Consider the following 24,902-nt stretch of genomic DNA (forward strand, 5'->3'; position numbering starts at 1 on the left):
TGCTAATTTTTAAGTTGATAATTTTGTAGGTTCATGGGAGAGATCAATGGTTGGGTGAGGATAAGTAAAACATTGCCTGCAAATAAATGTAGCTTGTACTCTTTATCTCCGATCATTACACAATGGATAGATATGTCTGCTCTTTTTGCTGCTGCAAACGGTTCTAGAGGCAATATATATTATAGTGGGGAAAGGGTGCTACATTGTCTGATTGTGTTTGAAATTTCAACGGTGTATGAGACAAAACCTGCATTTAAAACACATGGTAGTGGACATTTATATAAGGCTAGAGCCATATAAAGGAACTGCGGGAAGTCCAATCTGCACAAGACTGCCTCCAACAACACACAACAAAGACAGTCAAAAACATTTTCTGCATCTAGGGATACCAGCAGCCCCCCTGCTTTGTTTGTCATAGACTATATACTAAATCTCTCTCTTTCCTAGTATTTTCTGAACCTTGCCTTCTCTTTTCAATGACTTTCAGCTGTTTGCAATGAATAAATCAAACAAAAACTATTGAAATAGCTCAACACAATGAATGCTTCAAGTGGCTTCCCCAAATTGAATTGAAAATGCAGCTTATAATGACTTCTCCCGTATCAAAATTATTCATCCCCATTAATAGAATCCCTCACATCAGCACAAATATGCAAAACAGATGTTGTCTCAACCCTACCTAATGCAACTGATGAAGTTGCACCAAGTGTGCTTGAGCTGGAACACATGAAATACCTGAACTTGCTTGGGGTTTCTTGAGTGTCATGTTTGACTGTATGTAGAAATATGACTAAGTCAAAAGAATGGTCCACAAAGTTAAGAGAAGAGATATTCGTCCTTCACAAACAAGGAACAGTATACAAAAAGATAGATAGAGATAGAGAAGGCACTGAATAGAGACACAGTTGGAGGCATAGTTTGCAAGTTCAAAGTTGAAGGAACAGTGGTTACACTACCTGGACTGGGGGGGGGGAAAGGAAGCTACCAATGGCTGCAACTAGATTTTTGGGACGGCAGGTTGTGATCACAGTAAGGCACGTACTAAATGCATGAAGTTTCCATGCCAGAACTCCAAGACGAACACCAAAACCCAGCTCCAGTATGCTCAAAAACATATACATATGCCAAAAAAGTTTTGGGATTCGGTTCTATGCAGCGATGAACCAAAACTAGAACTTTTGAAGAATACGCTGAAAAGAACACTCTGCCTACAGTTATGCATGGTGGTGGCTCAGTACTGTTCTGGGGCTGCTTTGTATCCTCTGGCACTGGAAACCTGCAGTGTGTGGAAGGCATGTTGGATTGAGGTATCAGGAATTCCTAGGCGAAAACGTCATGCCGTCTGTGAGGAAGCTAAGCTTGGGTGTCATTGGAACTTCCAACAAGACAATGATTCCAAGCATACCTCAAATTCCACCAAGGCTTGGTTGCAGAAGAAGCCCTGGAAAATTCTACAGTGGCCATCATGATCACCTGACTTGAACCCCATAGAAAATGTCTGGTGGGATTTGAAGAATGCAGCTGCAGCACACAAGCCCAAGAATAATACTAAACCGGGGGGGCATTGTTCATGAGAGCTCAGCAACACTGCCAGAAGCTTATGTCTTTCATGTAGTAGGTCATAACAGCAAATGAGTGCTCTAGTAAGTAGTAAAGATACTTGCCATGAAGAGGTTGAATATTTTTGAAAATGGAGAAGTCATTATAAGTTGCATTTTCAGTTAAATTTAGAGGAACAACTTGAAGCATTCGTTGTGTTGAGCTATTTCAATTTCTTTTGTTTGATTTGTTCATTGTAAACAGCTAAAAGTCTGTAAATTTTGACAATAAACCTGATTTTTAGTGGCAGTTAAATAATTTTGATTACAACTCTATTTTTCTGGTAAGTTTAATCAGGTCATGTAAATTATGTCCATTCATTTTCCGTCAGAATTTAAAAGAGAATGAGTGCATTGCGTGGATGGTTTTCCTGGTTTCGGAAAGGGTACTATGAATGCAGCTTCCATCTCCTGTGGAAGATCTTGCGATAATGCTGCATGATTAAATAAATCGGCAAATTGGGTGGCTAACAAATTTCCATAGCGTTTGTAGTGCATGTTAGAAAAGTTATCTGGAATAGGGGATTTGCCTGAGGGCAACATTTTTATTATTTTAAACACTTCCTCCGCCATAACTGGTGCAGCCAATGTTTCTTTGTGTTCAGGGGACAGTGTTCAGGGGACAGGATCGCAGAGTTACTATATCTCTGTATTCCGTCTGACAGGTTGTTAATCAGTATTATTTCAAGTTATATCATTGGAAATAAAATCTGGCAAACGCATCCCTAATAGTAACCCCAGCTATGTGGGATGGGTTATTTTCTTAGGGCCTCAGTAGCCTTACGTCTTTGTAGTGTGGGGAACAATTGGATATTTCAAAATGTAATTGCTGATTGGGTACTCGGAATGCCAGTGGATCAGGTTTGTATCAGTTTTAAAGGACTGTATTGCAAGAGAGTGTCACTCTCTTGAGGCCATTTATCGAACCAAGGCCCCTAGTTTAGCTATTTTAGCCTTAGATTTCAAATTCAGAATGAACGCTCACTTGACTGAATAAGCCTATTAATTTTTCAATTTTGAGTAGCATATTTCAGCATTCATTATATCATGTACAGCATTACTTTTGTAGCCAAAAATAAATGACTGCAAGAAGAATGGGAGAATTAATGGGCAGACTTATGTCAGAAAGCTAGTTAGAACTAAGTAGTGTTTATTTTTTTTATTTTTTTTTTTTAAATGATTGAGATAAAAAACACACCCAGCGGGGGGCGGGGCCTAACAGCCAAGATGGCCGGACGTGCTCTTGGTGAGCTCCTGCACAACTGAGCAAAATAGCGAAAATTCCGACTAAATAAACCAACTAAGATACACAAGCGACCCCAAAAGCGGTGCAGGAACGTACAAGGCACAGAAGGATGCCCATCCAGCACCACTGCACGATGCAGACACTCTCATCGAGCACGAGGCCTACAAAGCAGCGGGACCCGAGGCCTGGAGGAGGCGGCCGACCCTCCAGCACAAGACCTGCGCGAAAACAAGCGTCGAGTGAAGCCCTGCTACCCCCCCCTCTGGACCGGCGGGGGACATCCCGGTCCCCGCTGGGAGTGATCACCCCAGCACAGCAGCCTAAACGGACGACCAATCCAGCACCTCACCGAGAAGGTAGGGGTCCAGGCAAGATGGCGGTACGAGCGCGCCTGGCGCCAAAAAGCCCCTCTCCAAGCCACCCAGGAACACCCGGGAATTCATCACCCGGCTAAGTAACAGCCTGCAGGCACAGTCCAGCACCATGGGCCAATCCCTCCACCAAGCACTGAGGGTGATAGCGGGATGGATTCGCCCGACCATCCGGCACCACATAGGCAGATACCTGCCTCGAGCCCCCAGAGCGGCCTCCGGCCAGAAACAGGGAACAAGCAGGCGGGAAAAGGCCAATGGTCCCTCATGTGCCGACAACCGACCCCACGCACACCAGGGAGAGCCCACTCACCACTCGGCTACACCGGAAACCTCTGACCACCGAGACACGAATCCACAGCCAGGAACTCACGCTGATCGCCGCGAGACCGCCCGGGAAGCAGCACAGTCTCCTCCTAGCGAACGGCACAGGCAAAGAACCCCACGGAGGCACTTGGGACAAGGACTTTTGCCGCAACGGCAACTCAGGAGAACCCCCAGGGAAGACATGGATTTGCCAAGCCGAGGTATTGGCTGATCGTGCCACATACCCTCGAGCAAGGTACCCATGTCCCCTAAAGGACTTGCAGTTCAACCCCAGCCTGCCGGTACCAAAATAGATGTTAAAAATACATCATTGTCACTCCCATATAGCTGCCTACAGTTTATTGTTTCTTGCTTATTCATTCCAAAACTGGCGGTGAAACTGCTGATTTATCTATACACTTAAATATGTGCAACTGATACCTAAAGCATAAACACTCCTAGTCTTACTAATGCACAGCGTTACACTTATCACCTTAAGCGAAACTAGTTTGACTATATACGCTTGCCTGTTTTAGCAGGTTTCACTACACAATACTGTTGTCTACTAAGTCCTACCTAGATCTAGCTTAACTTGCAGTTATCTTTAATGCACCAAGTCTACACACTACATTAGATATGATTAATCGTTCATGTCAACCTCTTAACCATTAACTCATTAACTGTTTGACGCTAGGATGCAGATGCATGTCATGTTTTCCTCTGTTTTCGACATGTCCTTCCTACTATCTATACAAGCGAGAACCTACACCGTTATATATTGTCTTTCCTAATATTGACATGTACCTACTTCGCAAACGCCAAGACAAATAATGTTATGTTCAACAATGTTTCAAAAAAAAATGTGCTTTTACCTCAATGCCACGTATGTTTAAACCTGTGAACTTACTGTGATTATGTTTGCTTTTGTGGCAACGTACATCATTCTGTCAAACCATGCACAACAAAAATAAAGAATTAAAAAAAACACACCCAGCAAGGCTAAATGTAACCTAATCTATCTGTTGCAACAAGTATGTGGATGGAGGGAGTACCCCTTAAAAATTCAGCTCTAGCTGGTCTTTATAAATGTTTTAGTGTATATTTAAGATGTAAATATACAGACCATTGGAGATGTACTTATCCTTATTTGGCATGGAGAGGTTTTAAAACTAAGCCCAGTAGCCATGTACAATCTTCTCTGTGTATGCCAGGCATAACATTTTCTAAATATATATGGTTAATTGAATATTTTACACTATTCTTCTACTTCATTTAGCATGGAATTTGGCTGTTCAAGCTGAGGACTCCCCAAGAATGATGAGTGATGCCTGCCTTTTATCATACAAGGTACAGATATGCTCATTTTTGGAAAATGTAAACAGTAAACTTATTTAACTTAATGTGGCTCTCTTTTTACAGCTGTCCCTTTTCTGCACGTGTGATAGGCTGATCCTAGTGGCTCAGAAATCATGTCTGTTGATGGCAGCTGCTGTTGACATGGACAGGGCTAGGGAGGCGACAGACCACTCCGAGCAGGTACCATCATGGAAATTGTACTTATACAAATATTACCTTACAATATGTCCAATTTCACTTTCGACCAATGCTGGGCATTCTCATGCAAAGACAACCACTAGTGGCATCCTTAACCCTGCAATGTAAACATTGCATTTTATCTAATGTTTTACATTGCAGGGATAAGGGGAACAGGACCACTGCACCCGGACCAATTCAATGAAAATAAGTGGTCTGGGTGCCTCTAGTGTCTCTTTTAGGGATTGCATCTGCATGTTTGGTTTAGTGGATTATGCATTTGTGTATCTAAACACATGTTTGCATAACTGAGTACAAACACAGATTATAAATGCACATATTAAATGAATAGTGATCATTGTCATAACATTTCAAACTAGTTTATATTTTGATCATAATGGCTCGCATTCCATTGGTCCTAAATGTTGTGGCCATAACTTAAAGATGAATATTGAGATCTTAATTAATATATAATAATTAAGCAATAAGTAACAACATTAATATTGTTATAGTTCCTTGTATTATGGTCGAATATGTGGATAGAAAATACTCCAAACATTGTTATATTTAAGGAACACTATAGGGTCAGGAGCACAAACATGTATTCCTGGCCCTATAGTGTTAAAACCACCATCTAGCCCCCCTGGTCCTCACTGCTTCCCTAAATATAGTAAACTCTTACTTGTCTTCAAGTCTGCAGCTGCTGCCTCTGGCCCTGATCTACCTGCTTGGCTGACATCATAAATGATTCTCTGAGCCATTCACAATGCTTTCTCACAGGATTGGCTTATACTGTCAAGGAGACAGATCATGGGCAGAGCCAGCACAAGCCAAACATAACCCTGGCAAATCAATGCATCTCTATTAGGAAAGTTCAGTGTCTTCATGCAGAGGGCGGAGACACTGAAGGAGTGGCCAGTGAAGTTATCACTAGGCTGTAATGTAAACACTGCATTTTCTCTGAAAAGACAGTGTTTACTGCAAAAAGCCTGAAGGTAATGATTCTACTCAACAGTACAAATTCAAAAAGCTGTAGTTGTTCCAGTGACTATAGTGTCCCTTTAAATCAGTGGTTCCCAACCCAGTCCTCAAGTACCCCCTAACAGTCCAGGATTTAGGGATTACCTAGTAGTGTCTAAGGTGTTTTTAGAAAAAAATACAAAAAAAGAATACCTTGATACACAACTGGGTAATGTCTAAATCCTGGGCTGGTAGGGGATACTTGAGGACTGGGTTGGGAATCCCTGCTTTAAATGTTTATTTAATACATTTATAATAACAAGTAAACAGATGCTTGCAAAGTGTCAATTTACTTCAATAATTATACAATACAAATTTTATATAATTATAATAACACGTCAACAGATGCTCGCAAAATGACGGTTTTCTACAATAATGATACAATACAAAACTAGAACATGTTACTTAGAAAAGACAATTCCAGATTATAAATTTAACAGATTTATATTACTTACAAGGTCCCGTCCCTCTGGCTGGGGTTAAATTAGAGCTGGTACTATATGCTAGAAGGCAAAGAGCCTGAATCCCTCCTACATCTGGCTTTTATTCAGTGTATTCCCAAAGTAGGTCGGCCTGTGATCTCACTGCAAGAAGCACATGGCTTAAGGAAACCATATAATGGCCTACACACTTCCCCTAGTGGTGCCTCTAAAGCATTAATCTCATCATGATTTATTTTATGTTATAAATCATTATTTTGATATCATTGATGTGCTGTAAATATTTATAGACCTCCAGACTCATTAGTTATTTGCACTGTACAGGTTGGGCTACTTACCAAGTCACTAAATCATATTCAGCTGTGTCAGGAGATCTGGAGAGTGCTGCAGTCCACAGGTATGCTCTTCTCACTGTCCTATGCACATCAAGTCACCTTTTGCAGTCCGTGTGCTTTAAAAAAAAAAGTTAAAAAGTCCTCGATAAATTAGGTAACACGCTAATGACATTGTGGTCATATGACTGCTGTGCTATTAAACCACTGCAGAAAAAAAGGGACTGCAGGTTACAGATTGTAGAGGCTACAGAGGGACTTACTGGGCTTTTTACTAAAGTGCGAATTGTTGTGAATTCAAAGTGACTTTCACATTGTTTTTTTAATCCACTTTTTTATTGAGTGGTAATATCAGATATTTCACAGAATACAGTTCCATAGCATCAGCTAAAATGTAGAATCTCACTGAGTTAAACGAAACGAGTGGACCATACATGTGTGAATACGAACGTCAGATATGCTTACTTGCAGTAAACATGAGATTAGGCATTGTGAGAGCAATTGGGGTTGGTCACAAAGCCACTCATTTTATATAACATACAAGAATCTGAACTGAGGCAGTAGTCTAGCAATACCTAATGTAAATGAGAATTAAAAAAAAATTCTCAAAATCAGCTATGTTTGTAGTCGGGCTATTTTGCCATATAATTTTAAATTCACGGTTAATTACCAGTAATTGTTACTGATTGATATTGTGAATTGGAGGGCTGAAGGATAAGGAGGACTTGGAGTTAAGGGATACATGTGTTTAACATGGTGTGGACTATAACTCCTCTGGCTAAAAAGCCCCTTAGTCCTACTTAATCCTAGATCTAACACTGTCCAAACCCTTAAAAACAAAAAATACTGTGTCTCCCTATGTATGGTTTTTTTGTTTTTTTTATAGTGAATCACGGTCACCTCTTTCTTCCCACTCCACAGGGGATTTTTCTCAAGATCCCACAGAGGTACTTTTACTTCTCTATGAATTTGAAATCCGTGCCAAATTAAATGACCCAAGGTTGGAAACCGTGGTAGAAGCTGTGTGGGAGCTTCCCATGCTTAACCTCAAGACTTTGGAAACCATTGCACGTAAGTTACTGGGCACAGGTGAAGGTATGGTCAGCCTGTGACTTAGTACACCATGCGGTACACAACATATTAGATGTAATTTAGATGCTATGTTATGAGATTGCAATTATAGGCATTATTTTTCAATACATGTTTGCTTGTTTACATATATCTCACCTCACCAAGCTTGCTTTTTACATGACATTTCACATAATACCATAGAACCACAATCTTGTGTGTATGTAATGTCAGAACGAGTGATGTCACAGTGGAAAAGTGTTTATTTGAGAATAGTCAATCAGTATGGAATGCAAAATGTCATAATGGTGTAAGAGGGTTCAATCAAGTTAATGTCTATGAAATGTTTTCTGTGAGAGTGGTTAATGTTTAAAATGTTTATGCAGTGTGGTGGTCTTTGACATGTAGCCTTGGATTGTATTTAATTATACAACCAATTGTAAAATAATAACAATAAAGAAGGGACTAGAAATAGTAACATTTTAAATAATTCAAAGTGTCTGTCAACTAACATATCATTATTTGTTTAGCTTATTTTTTTTTTATTTTTTTAATAACTACCGTATATACTCGAGTATAAGCAGAGTTTATCAGCACATTTTTTGTGCTGAAAAACCCCAACTCGGCTTATACTCGAGTCAATAGTCTGTATTATGGCAATTTACATTGCCATAATACAGACAGGGGCTGTGGGGGCTGGCAGAGCTTTAACTTACCTGTCCTGCAGCTCCTGTCAGCTCCCTTCTCCTCCGCGCCGTCCGTTCAGCACCTCGGTCAGCTCCCAGTGTAAGTCTCGCGAGAGCCGCGGCTCTCGCGAGACTTAGAGTGTGAGCTGACAGAAGAGCTGAACTGACGGCGCGGAGGAGAAGGGAGCTGACAGGAGCTGCAGGACAGGTAAGTAAACTCTCTGCCAGCCCCCCTCTCCCCCCCACTGAACTGCCAATGCTGGACCACCACGGACGGAGAGCCCCCCTCCCTGCCATATATCAAGCAGGGAGGGGGGACGAAAAAAAATATATATTAATAATAATAAAATTAAATAATACAAAAATAATAGTAATGAAATTAAATAAAAAATAATAAATAATAATTAAAACATTTTAATAATAAAAAAAATAAAAAATAAATTGCCCACCCCCCACCAAGGCTCTGCAACACACACACACACACACACACACACACACACACATACACATACACACACGCTGCACTCATACACACACTGCAAATAAATATTCAATTAATATATTTTTTTTAGGATCTAATTTTACTTAGAAATTTACCAGTAGCTGCTGCATTTTCCACCCTAGTCTTATACTCGAGTCAATAAGTTTTCCCATTTTTTGGGGGTAAAATTAGGGGCCTCGGCTTATATTCGGGTCGGCTTATACTCGAGTATATACGGTATGTTGTTTCTCTTTATTGTGTGGGCATTATATCTTGCAAGAACCTTCTTTAGGGATTAAAAAAAAGATTGAAAATGGATATCTGATATTTTACAGCAGATCTCTGAAATACAACCCGCATATACAAATTAAAGGTATTATTGTTCTGTGATTCAAATCAGTGGACAACAGGATGATAAAATATCTGCTCCTCATAGACACCTAGACTACAAAATAGCTTTGTAGTGGCATAACCCAATTAACCACTAGAAGTGTTCCTCTAACATACTACAACTACACTAATCTCTCTGTGTCGGCACAGTTGTGTTCCTTTTGATTAATATGTAATAGAAGGTGGAAGTGCACTCAACCCATCTGTCTTAGAATCCAGGGTGCTCCAATGGAAAAGTCCCAGTACAAAATGGACCAAAAGTATGAAGTATAAATGTAGAAAGTAATCCAGGCACTCCAACGAATTCCAGATAAATAGGCAATTTTATTCGAACCAGAAACTACACAGCAACGTTTCAACCCCTGAGGGTCTTTATCAAGCTAATACAGCACATACAAAATGCACAATATATAGGTGCATGACATCATTTAGAAAGTGAAAAAAACATGTGAAATAACATCCAATTTACTCCCATAATCAATTAATAATAATAACCATATGGACCACACATAATTGTCTCTCCAATGATTATCACATATATTAGGGGTGTCTAAAAGCACAGAGCAACCTAGCCAATAAGATCTAAGTTTATTTAATCATTAGGTTGAATTGTTTAACCATAAACAAGTTGTGTCTAATAACTTTTAATTAATTGTAATGATTGAGGTTCAAAAGCACCGCCAAATACTCACATTTCCGGGTCCGATCAAATTAAATAAGTCATGTGATCATCCTCAACCAATAAAACATAGCTGAAACTGCTGATCACCTGACCCGGAAATACCGGATCGTGATCGCATACAACAAGCGCATGCGTACACAGACACACTCTCTCCGCGCATGGGCAGCACTAACCATCATGACAAAAAGAAAACTCTCCGAGCAGAACCTCACAATATAGACCCGCAATCATGCGCAAAGATGATGTACAATAACAAACGAATATCGCAAAGCATAGACCAAAACAGTCTATGACTATATATTAGTATTTATATCTTATATGTATAGACACAACTTGTAAATTCAAATATATTTAGCCAATTAAAAACTGGCTGATTAAATTTTTTTCTATAAATAGAATGGCTAAATTAATTCATGCCTTAAATGACAACCCCAATCATGGATAATATATACATCTTTGAATAAATATATATTTTTATAAATTACACAGAAAGTGATTGTAGATCATGTATGATATACCCGTGTTTCCCCGAAAATACGCCCTACCCCGAAAATAAGCCCTAGCTGAATTTTCGGGGTGGGCTGCAATATAAGCCCTACCCCGAAAATAAGACCTAGGCAGGGCCGGCGCCTGCCGGCCCTTTAAATGCCTCAGCCGCCTGAGCGCTCTATAGAGCGCTCAGAGGGCTGCCGCACTGCCTCACCTCCCCTTCCCTGTAGCGTGGCTGAGCTCCTCTCCGGTCCGCGACCCGCCCGGACTGACAGGAAGTGCACACTGAGTGTGCACTTCCAGGTCAGTCCAGCCGGGTCGCAGACCGGAGAGGAGCTCGGCCACGCTACAGGGGAGGTGAGGAGAAGATTGGGGGGGGGGGGGGGGGGGGGGAGTATTACAGGGAGGGAGTGAGGGGGGAGAATATTACAGGGAGGGAGTGAGGGGGGAGAATATTACAGGGAGGGAGGGAGGGGGGAGAATATTACAGGGAGGGAGGGAGGGGGGAGAATATTACAGGGAGGGAGGGAGTGGGGAGAATATTACAGGGAGGGAGGGAGGGGGGAGAATATTACAGGGAGGGAGGGAGGGAGGGGGAGAGTATTACAGGGAGGGAGGGGGGAAAATATTACAGGGAGGGAGGGGGGAGAGTATTACAGGGAGGGAGAGGGGAGAGTATTACAGGGAGGGAGAGGGGAGAGTATTACAGGGAGGGAGGGGGGAGAGTATTACAGGGAGGGAGGGGGGAGAGTATTACAGGGAGGGAGGGGGGAGAGTATTACAGGGAGGGGGTGGGGAGTATTACAGGGAGGGGGGGAGTATTACAGGGGGGGTGGGGAGTATTACAAGGAGGGAGGGGGGAGTATTACAAGGGGGGAGGGGGGAGTATTACAAGGGGGGGAGTATTACAAGGAGGGGGGGGAGTATTACAAGGAAGGGGGGGAGTATTACAAGGAGGGAGGGGGGGAATATTACAGGGAGGGAGGGGGAGTATTACAGGGAGGGAGGGAGGGGGGAGAGTATTACAAGGAGGGAGGGAGGGGGGATATTATTAAAGGGAGGGAGGGAGGAGGGGGGAGTATTACAGGGAGGGAGGGGGGGATAATATTACAGGGAGGGAGGGAGGAGGGGAGAATATTACAGGGAGGGAGGGAGGAGGGGAGAATATTACAGGGAGGGAGGGAGGGAGGGGGGAGAATATTACAGGGAGGGAGGGAGGGAGGGGGGAGAATATTACAGGGAGGGAGGGACGGGGGAGAGTATTACAGGGAGGGAGGGAGGGAGGGGGGAGAGTATTACAGGGAGGGAGGGGGGAGAGTATTACAGGGAGGGAGGGGGGAGAGTATTACAGGGAGGGAGGGGGAGAGTATTACAGGGAGGGAGGGGGGAGAGTATTACAGGGAGGGAGGGGGGAGAGTATTACAGGGAGGGAGGGGGGAGAGTATTACAGGGAGGGAGGGGGGGAGTATTACAGGGAGGGGGGAGTATTACAGGGAGGGAGGGAGTATTACAGGGAGGGAGGGAGGAGTATTACAAGGAGGGAGGGAGGAGTATTACAAGGAGGGAGGGAGGAGAGTATTACAAGGAGGGAGGGGGGGATTATTACAGGGAGGGAGGGGGAGTATTACAGGGAGGGAGGGAGGGGGGAGAGTATTACAAGGAGGGAGGGAGGGGGGATATTATTAAAGGGAGGGAGGGAGGGAGGAGGGGGGAGTATTACAGGGAGGGAGGGGGGATAATATTACAGGGAGGGAGGGAGGAGGGGAGAATATTACAGGGAGGGAGGGAGGAGGGGAGAATATTACAGGGAGGGAGGGAGGGAGGGGGGAGAGTATTACAGGGAGGGAGGGAGGGGGAGAGTATTACAGGGAGGGAGGGAGGGGGAGAGTATTACAGGGAGGGAGGGAGGGGGAGAGTATTACAGGGAGGGAGGGAGGGAGGAGAGTATTACAGGGAGGGAGGGGGGAGAGTATTACAGGGAGGGAGGGGGGAGAGTATTACAGGGAGGGAGGGGGGAGAATATTACAGGGAGGGAGGGAGGGGGGAGAATATTACAGGGAGGGAGGGAGGGGGGAGAATATTACAGGGAGGGAGGGAGGGGGAGAATATTACAGGGAGGGAGGGAGGGGGGAGAATATTACAGGGAGGGAGGGAGGGGGGAGAATATTACAGGGAGGGAGGGAGGGGGGAGAATATTACAGGGAGGGAGGGAGGGGGGAGAATATTACAGGGAGGGAGGGAGGGGGGAGAATATTACAGGGAGGGAGGGAGGGGGGAGAATATTACAGGGAGGGAGGGAGGGGGGAGAATATTACAGGGAGGGAGGGAGGGAGGGAGGGGGAGAGTATTACAGGGAGGGAGGGGGGAAAATATTACAGGGAGGGAGGGGGGAGAGTATTACAGGGAGGGAGGGGGGAGAGTATTACAGGGAGGGAGGGGGGAGAGTATTACAGGGAGGGAGGGGGGAGAGTATTACAGGGAGGGAGGGGGGAGAATATTACAGGGAGGGAGGGGGGAAAATATTACAGGGAGGGAGGGGGAGAGTATTACAGGGAGGGAGGGGGGAGAGTATTACAGGGAGGGAGGGGGGAGAGTATTACAGGGAGGGAGAGGGGAGAGTATTACAGGGAGGGAGAGGGGAGAGTATTACAGGGAGGGAGGGGGGAGAGTATTACAGGGAGGGGGGGAGTATTACAGGGAGGGGGGGAGTATTACAGGGGGGTGGGGAGTATTACAAGGAGGGAGGGGGGAGTATTACAAGGGGGGGGGAGTATTACAAGGAGGGGGGGGAGTATTACAAGGAAGGGGGGGAGTATTACAAGGAGGGAGGGGGGGAATATTACAGGGAGGGAGGGGGAGTATTACAGGGATGGAGGGAGGGGGGAGAGTATTACAAGGAGGGAGGGAGGGGGGATATTATTAAAGGGAGGGAGGGAGGAGGGGGGAGTATTACAGGGAGGGAGGGGGGGATAATATTACAGGGAGGGAGGGAGGAGGGGAGAATATTACAGGGAGGGAGGGAGGAGGGGAGAATATTACAGGGAGGGAGGGAGGAGGGGAGAATATTACAGGGAGGGAGGGAGGGAGGGGGGAGAATATTACAGGGAGGGAGGGAGGGGGGAGAGTATTACAGGGAGGGAGGGAGGGAGGGGGGAGAGTATTACAGGGAGGGAGGGGGGAGAGTATTACAGGGAGGGAGGGGGGAGAGTATTACAGGGAGGGAGGGGGAGAGTATTACAGGGAGGGAGGGGGGAGAGTATTACAGGGAGGGAGGGGGGAGAGTATTACAGGGAGGGAGGGGGGAGAGTATTACAGGGAGGGAGGGGGGAGAGTATTACAGGGAGGGAGGGGGGAGAGTATTACAGGGAGGGAGGGGGGGAGTATTACAGGGAGGGGGGAGTATTACAGGGAGGGAGGGAGGAGTATTACAAGGAGGGAGGGAGGAGTATTACAAGGAGGGAGGGAGGAGAGTATTACAAGGAGGGAGGGGGGGATTATTACAGGGAGGGAGGGGGAGTATTACAGGGAGGGAGGGGGAGTATTACAGGGAGGGAGGGAGGGGGGAGAGTATTACAAGGAGGGAGGGAGGGGGGATATTATTAAAGGGAGGGAGGGAGGGAGGAGGGGGGAGTATTACAGGGAGGGAGGGGGGATAATATTACAGGGAGGGAGGGAGGAGGGGAGAATATTACAGGGAGGGAGGGAGGAGGGGAGGAGGGGAGAATATTACAGGGAGGGAGGGAGGGAGGGGGGAGAGTATTACAGGGAGGGAGGGAGGGAGGAGAGTATTACAGGGAGGGAGGGAGGGAGGGGGGAGAGTATTACAGGGAGGGAGGGGGGAGAGTATTACAGGGAGGGAGGGGGGAGAGTATTACAGGGAGGGAGGGGGGAGAGTATTACAGGGAGGGAGGGGGGAGAATATTACAGGGAGGGAGGGGGGAGAATATTACAGGGAGGGAGGGGGGAGAATATTACAGGGAGGGAGGGGGGAGAATATTACAGGGAGGGAGGGGGGAGAATATTACAGGGAGGGAGGGGGAGAGTATTACAGGGAGGGAGGGGGAGAGTATTACAGGGAGGGAGGGGGAGAGTATTACAGGGAGGGGGGTGGAGAGTATTACAGGGAGGGGGTGGAGAGTATTACAGGGAGGGGGTGGAGAGTATTACAGGGAGGGGGTGGGGAGTATTACAGGGAGGGGGGTGGGGAGTATTACAGGGAGGGGGGTGGGGAGTATTACAGGGAGGGAGGGGGGAGTATTACAGGGAGGGGGGTGGGGAGTATTACAGGGAGGGGGGTGGGGAGTATTACAGGGAGGGGGTGGGGAGTATTACAGGGAGGGAGGGGGTGGGGAGTATTACAGGGAGGGAGGGGTGGGGAGTATTACAGGGAGGGAGGGGGTGGGGAGTATTACAGGGAGGGAGGGGGTGGGGAGTATTACAGGGAGGGAGGGGGTGGGGAGTATTACAGGGAGGGAGGGGGTGGGGAGTATTACAGGGAGGGAGGGGGTGGGGAGTATTACAGGGAGGGAGGGGGTGGGGAGTATTACAGGGAGGGAGGGGGTGGGGAGTATTACAGGGAGGGAGGGGGTGGGGAGTATTACAGGGAGGGAGGGGGTGGGGAGTATTACAGGGAGGGAGGGGGTGGGAAGTATTACAAGGAGGGAGGGGGAAGTATTACAAGGAGGGAGGGGGGAGTATTACAAGGAGGGAGGGGGGAGTATTACAAGGAGGGGGGGGGAGTATTACAAGGAGGGAGGGGGGGAATATTACAGGGAGGGAGGGGGAGTATTACAGGGAGGGAGGGGGAGTATTACAGGGAGGGAGGGGGAGTATTACAGGGAGGGAGGGAGGGGGGAGAGTATTACAAGGAGGGAGGGAGGGAGGGGGGATATTATTAAAGGGAGGGAGGGAGGAGGGGGGAGTATTACAGGGAGGGAGGGGGGGATAATATTACAGGGAGGGAGGGAGGAGGGGAGAATATTACAGGGAGGGAGGAGGGGAGAATATTACAGGGAGGGAGGGAGGGGGGAGAATATTACAGGGAGGGAGGGAGGGGGGAGAGTATTACAGGGAGGGAGGGAGGGGGGAGAATATTACAGGGAGGGAGGGGGAGAGTATTACAGGGAGGGAGGGGGGAGAGTATTACAGGGAGGGAGGGGGGAGAGTATTACAGGGAGGGAGGGAGGGAGGAGGGGAGAATATTACAGGGAGGGAGGGGGGAGAATATTACAGGGAGGGAGGGAGGGGGGAGAGTATTACAGGGAGGGAGGGAGGGGGGAGAGTATTACAGGGAGGGAGGGGGAGAGTATTACAGGGAGGGAGGGGGGAGAGTATTACAGGGAGGGAGGGGGGAGAGTATTACAGGGAGGGAGGGGGGGAGTATTACAGGGAGGGAGGGGGGAGTATTACAGGGAGGGAGGGGGGAGTATTACAGGGGGGGTGGGGAGTATTACAGGGAGGGAGGGAGGAGTATTACAAGGAGGGAGGGGGGAGTATTACAAGGGGGGGGGGAGTATTACAAGGAGGGGGGGGAGTATTACAAGGAGGGGGGGGGAGTATTACAAGGAGGGAGGGGGGGAATATTACAGGGAGGGAGGGGGAGTATTACAGGGAGGGAGGGAGGGGGGAGAGTATTACAAGGAGGGAGGGAGGGGGGATATTATTAAAGGGAGGGAGGGAGGGAGGAGGGGGGAGTATTACAGGGAGGGAGGGGGGATAATATTACAGGGAGGGAGGGAGGAGGGGAGAATATTACAGGGAGGGAGGGAGGAGGGGAGAATATTACAGGGAGGGAGGGAGGAGGGGAGAATATTACAGGGAGGGAGAATATTACAGGGAGGGAGGGAGGGGGGAGAATATTACAGGGAGGGAGGGAGGGGGGAGAGTATTACAGGGAGGGAGGGGGGAGAGTATTACAGGGAGGGCGGGGGGAGAGTATTACAGGGAGGGAGGGGGGAGAGTATTACAGGGAGGGAGGGGGGAGAATATTACAGGGAGGGAGGGGGGAGAATATTACAGGGAGGGAGGGGGAGAGTATTACAGGGAGGGAGGGGGAGAGTATTACAGGGAGGGGGTGGAGAGTATTACAGGGAAGGGGTGGAGAGTATTACAGGGAGGGGGGTGGGGAGTATTACAGGGAGGGGGGTGGGGAGTATTACAGGGAGGGAGGGGGTGGGGAGTATTACAGGGAGGGAGGGGGTGGGGAGTATTACAGGGAGGGAGGGGGTGGGGAGTATTACAGGGAGGGAGGGGGGAGTATTACAAGGAGGGGGGGAGTATTACAAGGAGGGGGGGGGAGTATTACAAGGAGGGAGGGGGGGAATATTACAGGGAGGGAGGGGGAGTATTACAGGGAGGGAGGGAGGGGGGAGAGTATTACAAGGAGGGAGGGAGGGGGGATATTATTAAAGGGAGGGAGGGAGGAGGGGGGAGTATTACAGGGAGGGAGGGGGGGATAATATTACAGGGAGGGAGGGAGGAGGGGAGAATATTACAGGGAGGGAGGAGGGGAGAATATTACAGGGAGGGAGGGAGGAGGGGAGAATATTACAGGGAGGGAGGGAGGGAGGGGGGAGAATATTACAGGGAGGGAGGGAGGGGGGAGAGTATTACAGGGAGGGAGGGAGGGGGGAGAGTATTACAGGGAGGGAGGGAGGGGGGAGAGTATTACAGGGAGGGAGGGAGGGGGGAGAGTATTACAGGGAGGGAGGGGGGAGAGTATTACAGGGAGGGAGGGGGGGATAATATTACAGGGAGGGAGGGAGGAGGGGAGAATATTACAGGGAGGGAGGAGGGGAGAATATTACAGGGAGGGAGGGAGGAGGGGAGAATATTACAGGGAGGGAGGGAGGGAGGGGGGAGAATATTACAGGGAGGGAGGGAGGGGGGAGAGTATTACAGGGAGGGAGGGAGGGGGGAGAGTATTACAGGGAGGGAGGGAGGGGGGAGAGTATTACAGGGAGGGAGGGAGGGGGGAGAGTATTACAGGGAGGGAGGGGGGAGAGTATTACAGGGAGGGAGGGGGAGAATATTACAGGGAGGGAGGGGGAGAATATTACAGGGAGGGAGGGGGAGAATATTACAGGGAGGGAGGGGGGAGAATATTACAGGGAGGGAGGGGGGAGAATATTACAGGGAGGGAGGGGGGAGAATATTACAGGGAGGGAGGGGGGAGAATATTACAGGGAGGGAGGGGGAGAGTATTACAGGGAGGGAGGGGGAGAGTATTACAGGGAGGGAGGGGGAGAGTATTACAGGGAGGGGGTGGAGAGTATTACAGGGAGGGGGGTGGAGAGTATTACAGGGAGGGGGGTGGGGAGTATTACAGGGAGGGGGGTGGGGAGTATTACAGGGAGGGGGGTGGGGAGTATTACAGGGAGGGGGGTGGGGAGTATTACAGGGAGGGGGGTGGGGAGTATTACAGGGAGGGGGGTGGGGAGTATTACAGGGAGGGGGGTGGGGAGTATTACAGGGAGGGAGGGGGTGGGGAGTATTACAGGGAGGGAGGGGGTGGGGAGTATTACAGGGAGGGAGGGGGTGGGGAGTATTACAGGGAGGGAGGGGGTGGGGAGTATTACAGGGAGGGAGGGGGTGGGGAGTATTACAGGGAGGGAGGGGGTGGGGAGTATTACAGGGAGGGAGGGGGTGGGGAGTATTACAGGGAGGGAGGGGGTGGGGAGTATTACAGGGAGGGAGGGGGGAGTATTACAGGGAGGGAGGGGGGAGTATTACAAGGAGGGAGGGGGGAGTATTACAAGGAGGGAGGGGGGAGTATTACAGGGAGGGAGGGAGGGGGGAAGAGTATTACAAGGAGGGAGGAAGGGGGGGATAATATTACAGGGAGGGAGGGAGGGGGGATAATATTACAGGGAGGGAGGGAGGGGGGATAATATTACAGGGAGGGAGAGAGTCTTATTTTCGGAGAAACACGGTAAAAGGGCATATCAATATTGATTTAATAACTAAATCATGATTTCCATAATAAAGATGTTCTAAAAAAATATATCAAATTAATATAATAATACAATATAGTGAATATCAAAAAATAAATAATATAATCATACAATAAAGTAAATAGCAATGAATAAATAAATTTAAGGTTATCATCCTAAACAAATTCAAATATTCAAATAATGATAGTGAAAAAATGATCGACATATAATCTCCCAGTGGACACTATCCATCATGTAAAATGTAATTGTCACTCCAACTATGAACTATTTTTTTTCAAAAAAAGAGGTCATACAATTCAACCTCATTCAACAATTATATTTTCAAAATTCTATATTTATAAATGACATTTCTAATTTATTGATCCATTAGGGTCAGCATAAATTGATTCAAAAGATACTAAATTTCGATAAATTTGACATAACACTGAGAGATAATAATATCAAATCATAGTATACAATAATCCCTATTTATATTCAAAACAAGATGACCATTAGTAATACATCAAGGGACAAGCAAGAACCAAGAAATCTAACTTGGGTCTGGCCTATCCCCTATTACATATTCAACTGCTTTCGCATATTCAAAAATTCATGGTGAGAAACATGTAAAGTATGTGCTCGATAAAGTGTTAACCAGCACAGCCCACACAGATAATGATCTGTGAAAATGATCTGTAAAATACAAATTAAAATTAATTAAAACTTAAAAACAACAAAAACTAAACTTGAAGATAAATTTAAATTTTAAATAAACGGATTGAGGTCATATTTTTGGTTAAGTCCCCTAGGTGTTAGGGATTCTAATTCTCTAATCCAATATGCTTCTCTAAATAGCAATCTTTTTAATCTGTCCCCTCGTCTAGAGCTTTGTTCTACATGTTCCATGATTTGAAATTTAAGTTGAGTTATATTATGTTTTGTCTCCACAAAATGCATTGGAATGGGCAACTCAAGCATTTTGGCTACTGACTTTCTGATGTGGCACATCTTAAAGATTTGTGTATTAAGAATTTTTACTATGACTTGCATGCAAAGAAATTTCTTAGTTGTAATAAAATAGCCCCTTACGTTGGTTGTAAGAAAGAGCCTATTGATAGTTGTACTCAGTGCTCGTCCAAGACATTGTGCTGCCTGGAATCAGTGACTCATTGCTGCCCTTGATCCCCAAAGCTCTTACCACCAATTCATACCCACCAGATACATCCCTTTCTTGTACATCACCTCTTAGCCATAATCCTCCCATGTGCATTTCACCTCAGCCATATCTCCTGTGTACATCTCCTCTCAATCATGATCTTCCCTTTTACCTGTCATGATCTTGAGCAGGTCAGATATAAATCTTTGGCCGGAGTTAACATTATTGCTTTATTGCGGAGATGGGACATAATAGAATAACAGGAAATCCTATAACTGAAATTATAGGGAGAAGGAAAATAAGAACCTATAAACTGAGTTATAGGTGAGAAGGTAAAATAATAGAAATGGAAGTTTAGGCAATATGCCCCAGACAGGTTATAAAACAGGATATAAATAATTAGTAGAAAACCTATAGATGAAAGTAAGATAGTTTAGAGAAACAAGTAAAACAAAACAGTAGAGAAAGTTTTCAGCAATTACAGGTAAAGTAGACTTTAGGGAATCAGCCCCCTGCTGAAAGGAGTACTGATAAAGCAGAAAAATTACACCTTGAAATAGTAGTTTGTAGCAAAGTCCAGGTTGGTATAGAGCAGGTCGGTTGTGAGGATCAGGTAGGTATAAAGCAGGATGGCAAGAAAAAGCAGGTTAGTAGTATTAAGCAGGTAAAATAAATCAGATTGGTTGCGTAGTTCAGGCTGGGATGAATCAGGTTGGAAATTAAGCTCAATTGTCGAGTAGTTCAGGCTGTTATGGAGCTGGTTGGTATCAAAAGGAAGATAATAAAGAAGGGAAGTCCATCAGAATAATTACAGAAGCCAGGATCTGAAGTCTTTCAAGCAAACCAACAACTTCAATGTAAAGGCCCTGTATTGAGCTGGGCGTAGCCTTTCGTAGGAATGTCATTAGTTCAGGCAGGTGAGGATAATGAAGGAGAGTTCAGAGTTAGTGGTTAGGAAGGACACTAGTGGTGGAGGGCAGGTATTGTAATTAAATAAAGAAGAAATGAAACATAAACTTAGTTGTTAGGATAGGATTCTGACAGTACCTCTGTATCTCCCCAGCCACAACCTTGCTTTGCATATCCCCCTTCAACCATATTGCTTCTCTGCACATCTCTCCTCAGCCACATGACATCACAATTTCACCCACCATATAGTTCCAGTAGCTGGTCTATTTAGCAGGAGCAAGTACAGATTGAAAAACCTAGAAGGTTGGCCACATGGCCTGAACAGCTGGAAATAGATACCACCCAACATGAGTGGTAAAACGCTGTCCCCTTTCAAGTGCCACCTGGGTCCAGTGGAACCACCCATACTTCCATAATTCCAGCCCTGACTGTATTCAGCAGCTACAAGACTGCATATACTTTATTCAAATTCTAAATTAGGAAAAGGAGATCAGTTGAGGCAAGTTTAATCAGAACAGACAACTGTAATTAAGCAGAGCCTTTTATTTCCTTGAATTATTTACACATGTAAACTCATATTTTACAAATGAATTATACTAATGAAATATGTAGTCATTAAAGAAGGAACAAAAGACCAATAAATCCAAATATATATTTGCTACAAGTGATATTAATAAAATGATAATAATACAAATTAACTTACATACATGAAAACATTTAATCTAAATTTGCTTCTGAGTATACAAATAATGAATACAAAGAACATAAGGTGCAATCATGAAATATGATGTTAGTCACTACATTGAGAATTAAGGAGCAACGAACAGGAAATTTTATACCAACATTGCTGAGGTCAAAAATGTTTCAGTTTAGGCCTAAAATATGCGATAACCGCGTTAATTCTCCATCCTGTAGTGTTATCTTACAGTTTTTTGGGAACTATTCCTTAAGAAATAGCACGAGAGCCAAAATCACCAGCACAAATTGCACTTCCAGTGACTATATGATCAATCCAAAAACAGAATTTAGAGGCTACATAATTACTTGATTATGGAGCTTGCAGCGTTAGTGCATTAATGCACACTTCATGCAGAATCATGTATACAAGTACTATTTTTGGCACACTATGTCTCAAACATATGATTTTGTACCTAAAATATGCACAGAGTGTCTCTCCCTCTCACTACAATTTTGCAATGGCATGAAGAATCCAGCACCTTGGATTGTGATTTGTAGAGTTAGTTAAAGGAACATAGTACATATCGTCGTTAGCTAAATATTAACTCAATTATATAGCAAAATATTGTCAGTGTAATTTTGAAGCATTATATTTTGCTATATAATTGAGTTAATATTTAGCTAACGACGATATGTACTATGTATCTATGTTCCCTTGGTTAGGGTTGAAACATTTGTATATACTTTATTTTTATAGTTATTTATCCTTTATTACTTTCTGACTTATCTACACAAGAGTATTTTTCACATACCGGTTACACATAGGGTTAACTTCAATTTATTATGTAATTCAAACATGTTTACGTCATTAGTGACATCACTCTGATACGTTGTTACATTTCACCTGTTCACCTCCAAATAGGATCACTGCATTTTTTGTATATAAGGTATCCATCTCACATACACAATTGTCTTGAAAAAAGTATTTTACAGACTGAAACGTCGACTGGAACGTTGTGTGAATTTGTAATTGCTCAATAAAGCAACAGATGAAATTTACCTTGAACGACTCCTGAGTGCTCTCTACTGGTATTGTATACAATTTGGTTGGAGACAGCACCGGAGCATTAAAAGACCGGGAGCACTGAGTGCTGGGACCTGGGACGTATATATATATATATATATATATATATAAAAATAAAGATAGATAGCACTCCACGGACTCAATCTTCAAATAAAAATTTACTTTTAATGCTCCAAGTTAAAAATAAATATATATATTGGATAGTCAATACAATTTTAAACAAAGATCTGCACACCAATTACGCTATAATATTTGCCTTTCCCACAGAAATTACACATTTGCAGTGATGTTACTACCGAAAAGAATTCTGGGTGGGCATATGCAAATTAGTTTAACAAGGAATCACATTTTTTCCCCATTTGTGATTTCTGTGGGAAAAGCAAGTCTTATGGCTTGACTGGTGTGCAGATCTTTGTTTAACATTGTATTGACTATCCACTGACTTCCGGTGGAAAGGGGTTTTCAATCACAATTTTTTCCCACATAACTTTCTTGGTTTTTGCTTCGCAAGTACTACCAAGCCTCAATAGCAAGCCAGTAACCAACTTTATGCTGATGAGTTAAATCTAACATCTAACATAATCATCCAGAGTTTTGGAGCTATATTTATGTAGATTACTGGTGAGGTTTTGGGTGAATATTGCTCATCTGCTGCTAAGGGTGAGTGCCTGCTTGCTTATCGCACTTATGTTTGATCTTTGTGATAACCTATCACAGCAATCTGAAATCTTGAGCAGGTTTAGATGGAGTATAGTTGCCAGCATTAGTTTTATACACACCAGGTGCCCAATGTTGTGCCATAGTAATGTACACAGTTAGTTAATGCCTGGGGCAAACTCTATGCAATGATTACGAAGCCTTTAAATGGTCCTTGTACAAGTTACAGTGGTCACCATCAAGGCATTAAGTGGCCTGGACATCAGCCATCAGTAAGGAGTCTTTAACATATATGTTGGGTATATCATGGTCTCTCTGCTCTGCCCATGACTTTCTGCTGTCCGCTGCATGCATATGTACAGCCAGCTTCTGCTTGCAAGACTTCTTGGGGGCTGCTCCCTTCCTATGGAATAGCCTGCCTACAACCATCAGAATCTCTCCTAGTCTTCAATCATTTAAGAAGTTCATTAAAACCCATCTCTTTAGGAAAGCTTGTGGCCTCCCAGAGTAACCTCTAACTCACATACCTGTCTTTTGCTCTCTCCTAAAGGGCAGCACTTTGCTCTCTCCTCCATTTCTGCTTCACTCCCAGCTTATTTCATTGCTATTTCCTGTCCTACTGTGTTTTATATCCCACCTCCTATAGACTGTAAATTTTTTTGAGCAAGGCCCTCTTCAACCTATCGTTCCTGTAAGTTTTGTTTTGTTTTTGGTAATTGTCCTATTTATAGTTAAATATCCCCTCTCAAAGTATTGTAAAGTGTTACGGAATATGTTACCGCTATATAAATGCCAATATTAATGATAATAAGTTGGAGTTTGTTTCTGCTGGAGAGCAAAATAAAAATTCCACATATTAATCATGTCATTTTTGTTTGTAAGGTGGCAGGACCTGTTAACAGTCCAAGAGCCTTGTAGATCTCAAGATCTTAATGAGTATTTGTTGATTAATTTGTGGAGTCTGCCCGCTCGGATGACCTTTGATTTATAAATCATCTTTATTGGTTTTGATAATAATACAGAAAAAGACAACACAGATAAGAAACATTAAAATGCCATAGCAACCACTTCAAGAAACATAATAAAAAATTTCACATGAACTTCACCATTCAACATTAATGTTTGCATTGTTACAAAAAGAGGCATGTTTCATATTATCTGTCATGATCTTGAGCAGGTAAGAGACTTTGGCCAGTGTTAACATAAGAGGCTTTATTGGTAAGTTTGGACATAATAGAAAACAGCAGGATATCTTATAAATTAAATAATATGGAGAAGGAAAATAAGAGAAACAAAGGTTTAGGCAATATGCCCTATATAGATAATAAACAGAATGTAGATAGATAATAAGAGAACCTATAGATTAAAGTATAGGTTGAATATAGAGGGACAAGTATAAAATAAAAAAACAGAACGGAACAACAAGGTTTCAGGAAAATAGGAAAGAAGACTTTAGTGAATCAGCCCCCTCTTGGAAGGAGTACTGATAACGTATAGAAATAACACCTTGCAATATTAGAGGCAAAGTCCAGATTGGTGTTATGCAGGTTGGTGTAAATATGACTGGCAGGATAAAGCAGAGTAGAAGTGTACGTTAGGCTGGTTTGGAGCAGGTCGGTATAAAGCTTGTTGGCAGGATAAAGCAGGATACGAGTGTAGGTTAGGCAGGTTTGGAACATGTTGGTATAAAGCTGGTAAGCAGAATAGAAGCGTAGGTCCACAGGAACGTTTACAGGAGCCAGGAATTGAAGTCTTTCAGGATGAGCATCAACTTCATTGTAAAGGCCATCTGGTAAGTTGGGTGTAGCCTTTTGTAGCTTCTTGATTAGTCCAGGCAGGTGAGGT

At 44.8% G+C, this 24,902-nt stretch overlaps 1 protein-coding gene across 1 annotated transcript in view; it reads left to right on the forward strand.

The window, feature by feature from the left end:
* The window catches only part of TEX11 (testis expressed 11), a 270,524-nt gene that overhangs the window by 213,521 nt on the left and 32,101 nt on the right, over positions 1 to 24,902 (forward strand). The window contains exons 23-26 of the mRNA XM_063433451.1: positions 4,798 to 4,868; positions 4,941 to 5,057; positions 6,839 to 6,911; positions 7,768 to 7,917. Coding sequence (XP_063289521.1) covers positions 4,798 to 4,868; positions 4,941 to 5,057; positions 6,839 to 6,911; positions 7,768 to 7,917 — 411 coding nt within the window. The remainder of the gene's footprint in view (positions 1 to 4,797; positions 4,869 to 4,940; positions 5,058 to 6,838; positions 6,912 to 7,767; positions 7,918 to 24,902) is intronic.

The sequence above is a fragment of the Pelobates fuscus genome, chromosome 9 (assembly GCF_036172605.1).
Source record: "Pelobates fuscus isolate aPelFus1 chromosome 9, aPelFus1.pri, whole genome shotgun sequence".
Classification (NCBI taxonomy): domain Eukaryota; kingdom Metazoa; phylum Chordata; class Amphibia; order Anura; family Pelobatidae; genus Pelobates; species Pelobates fuscus.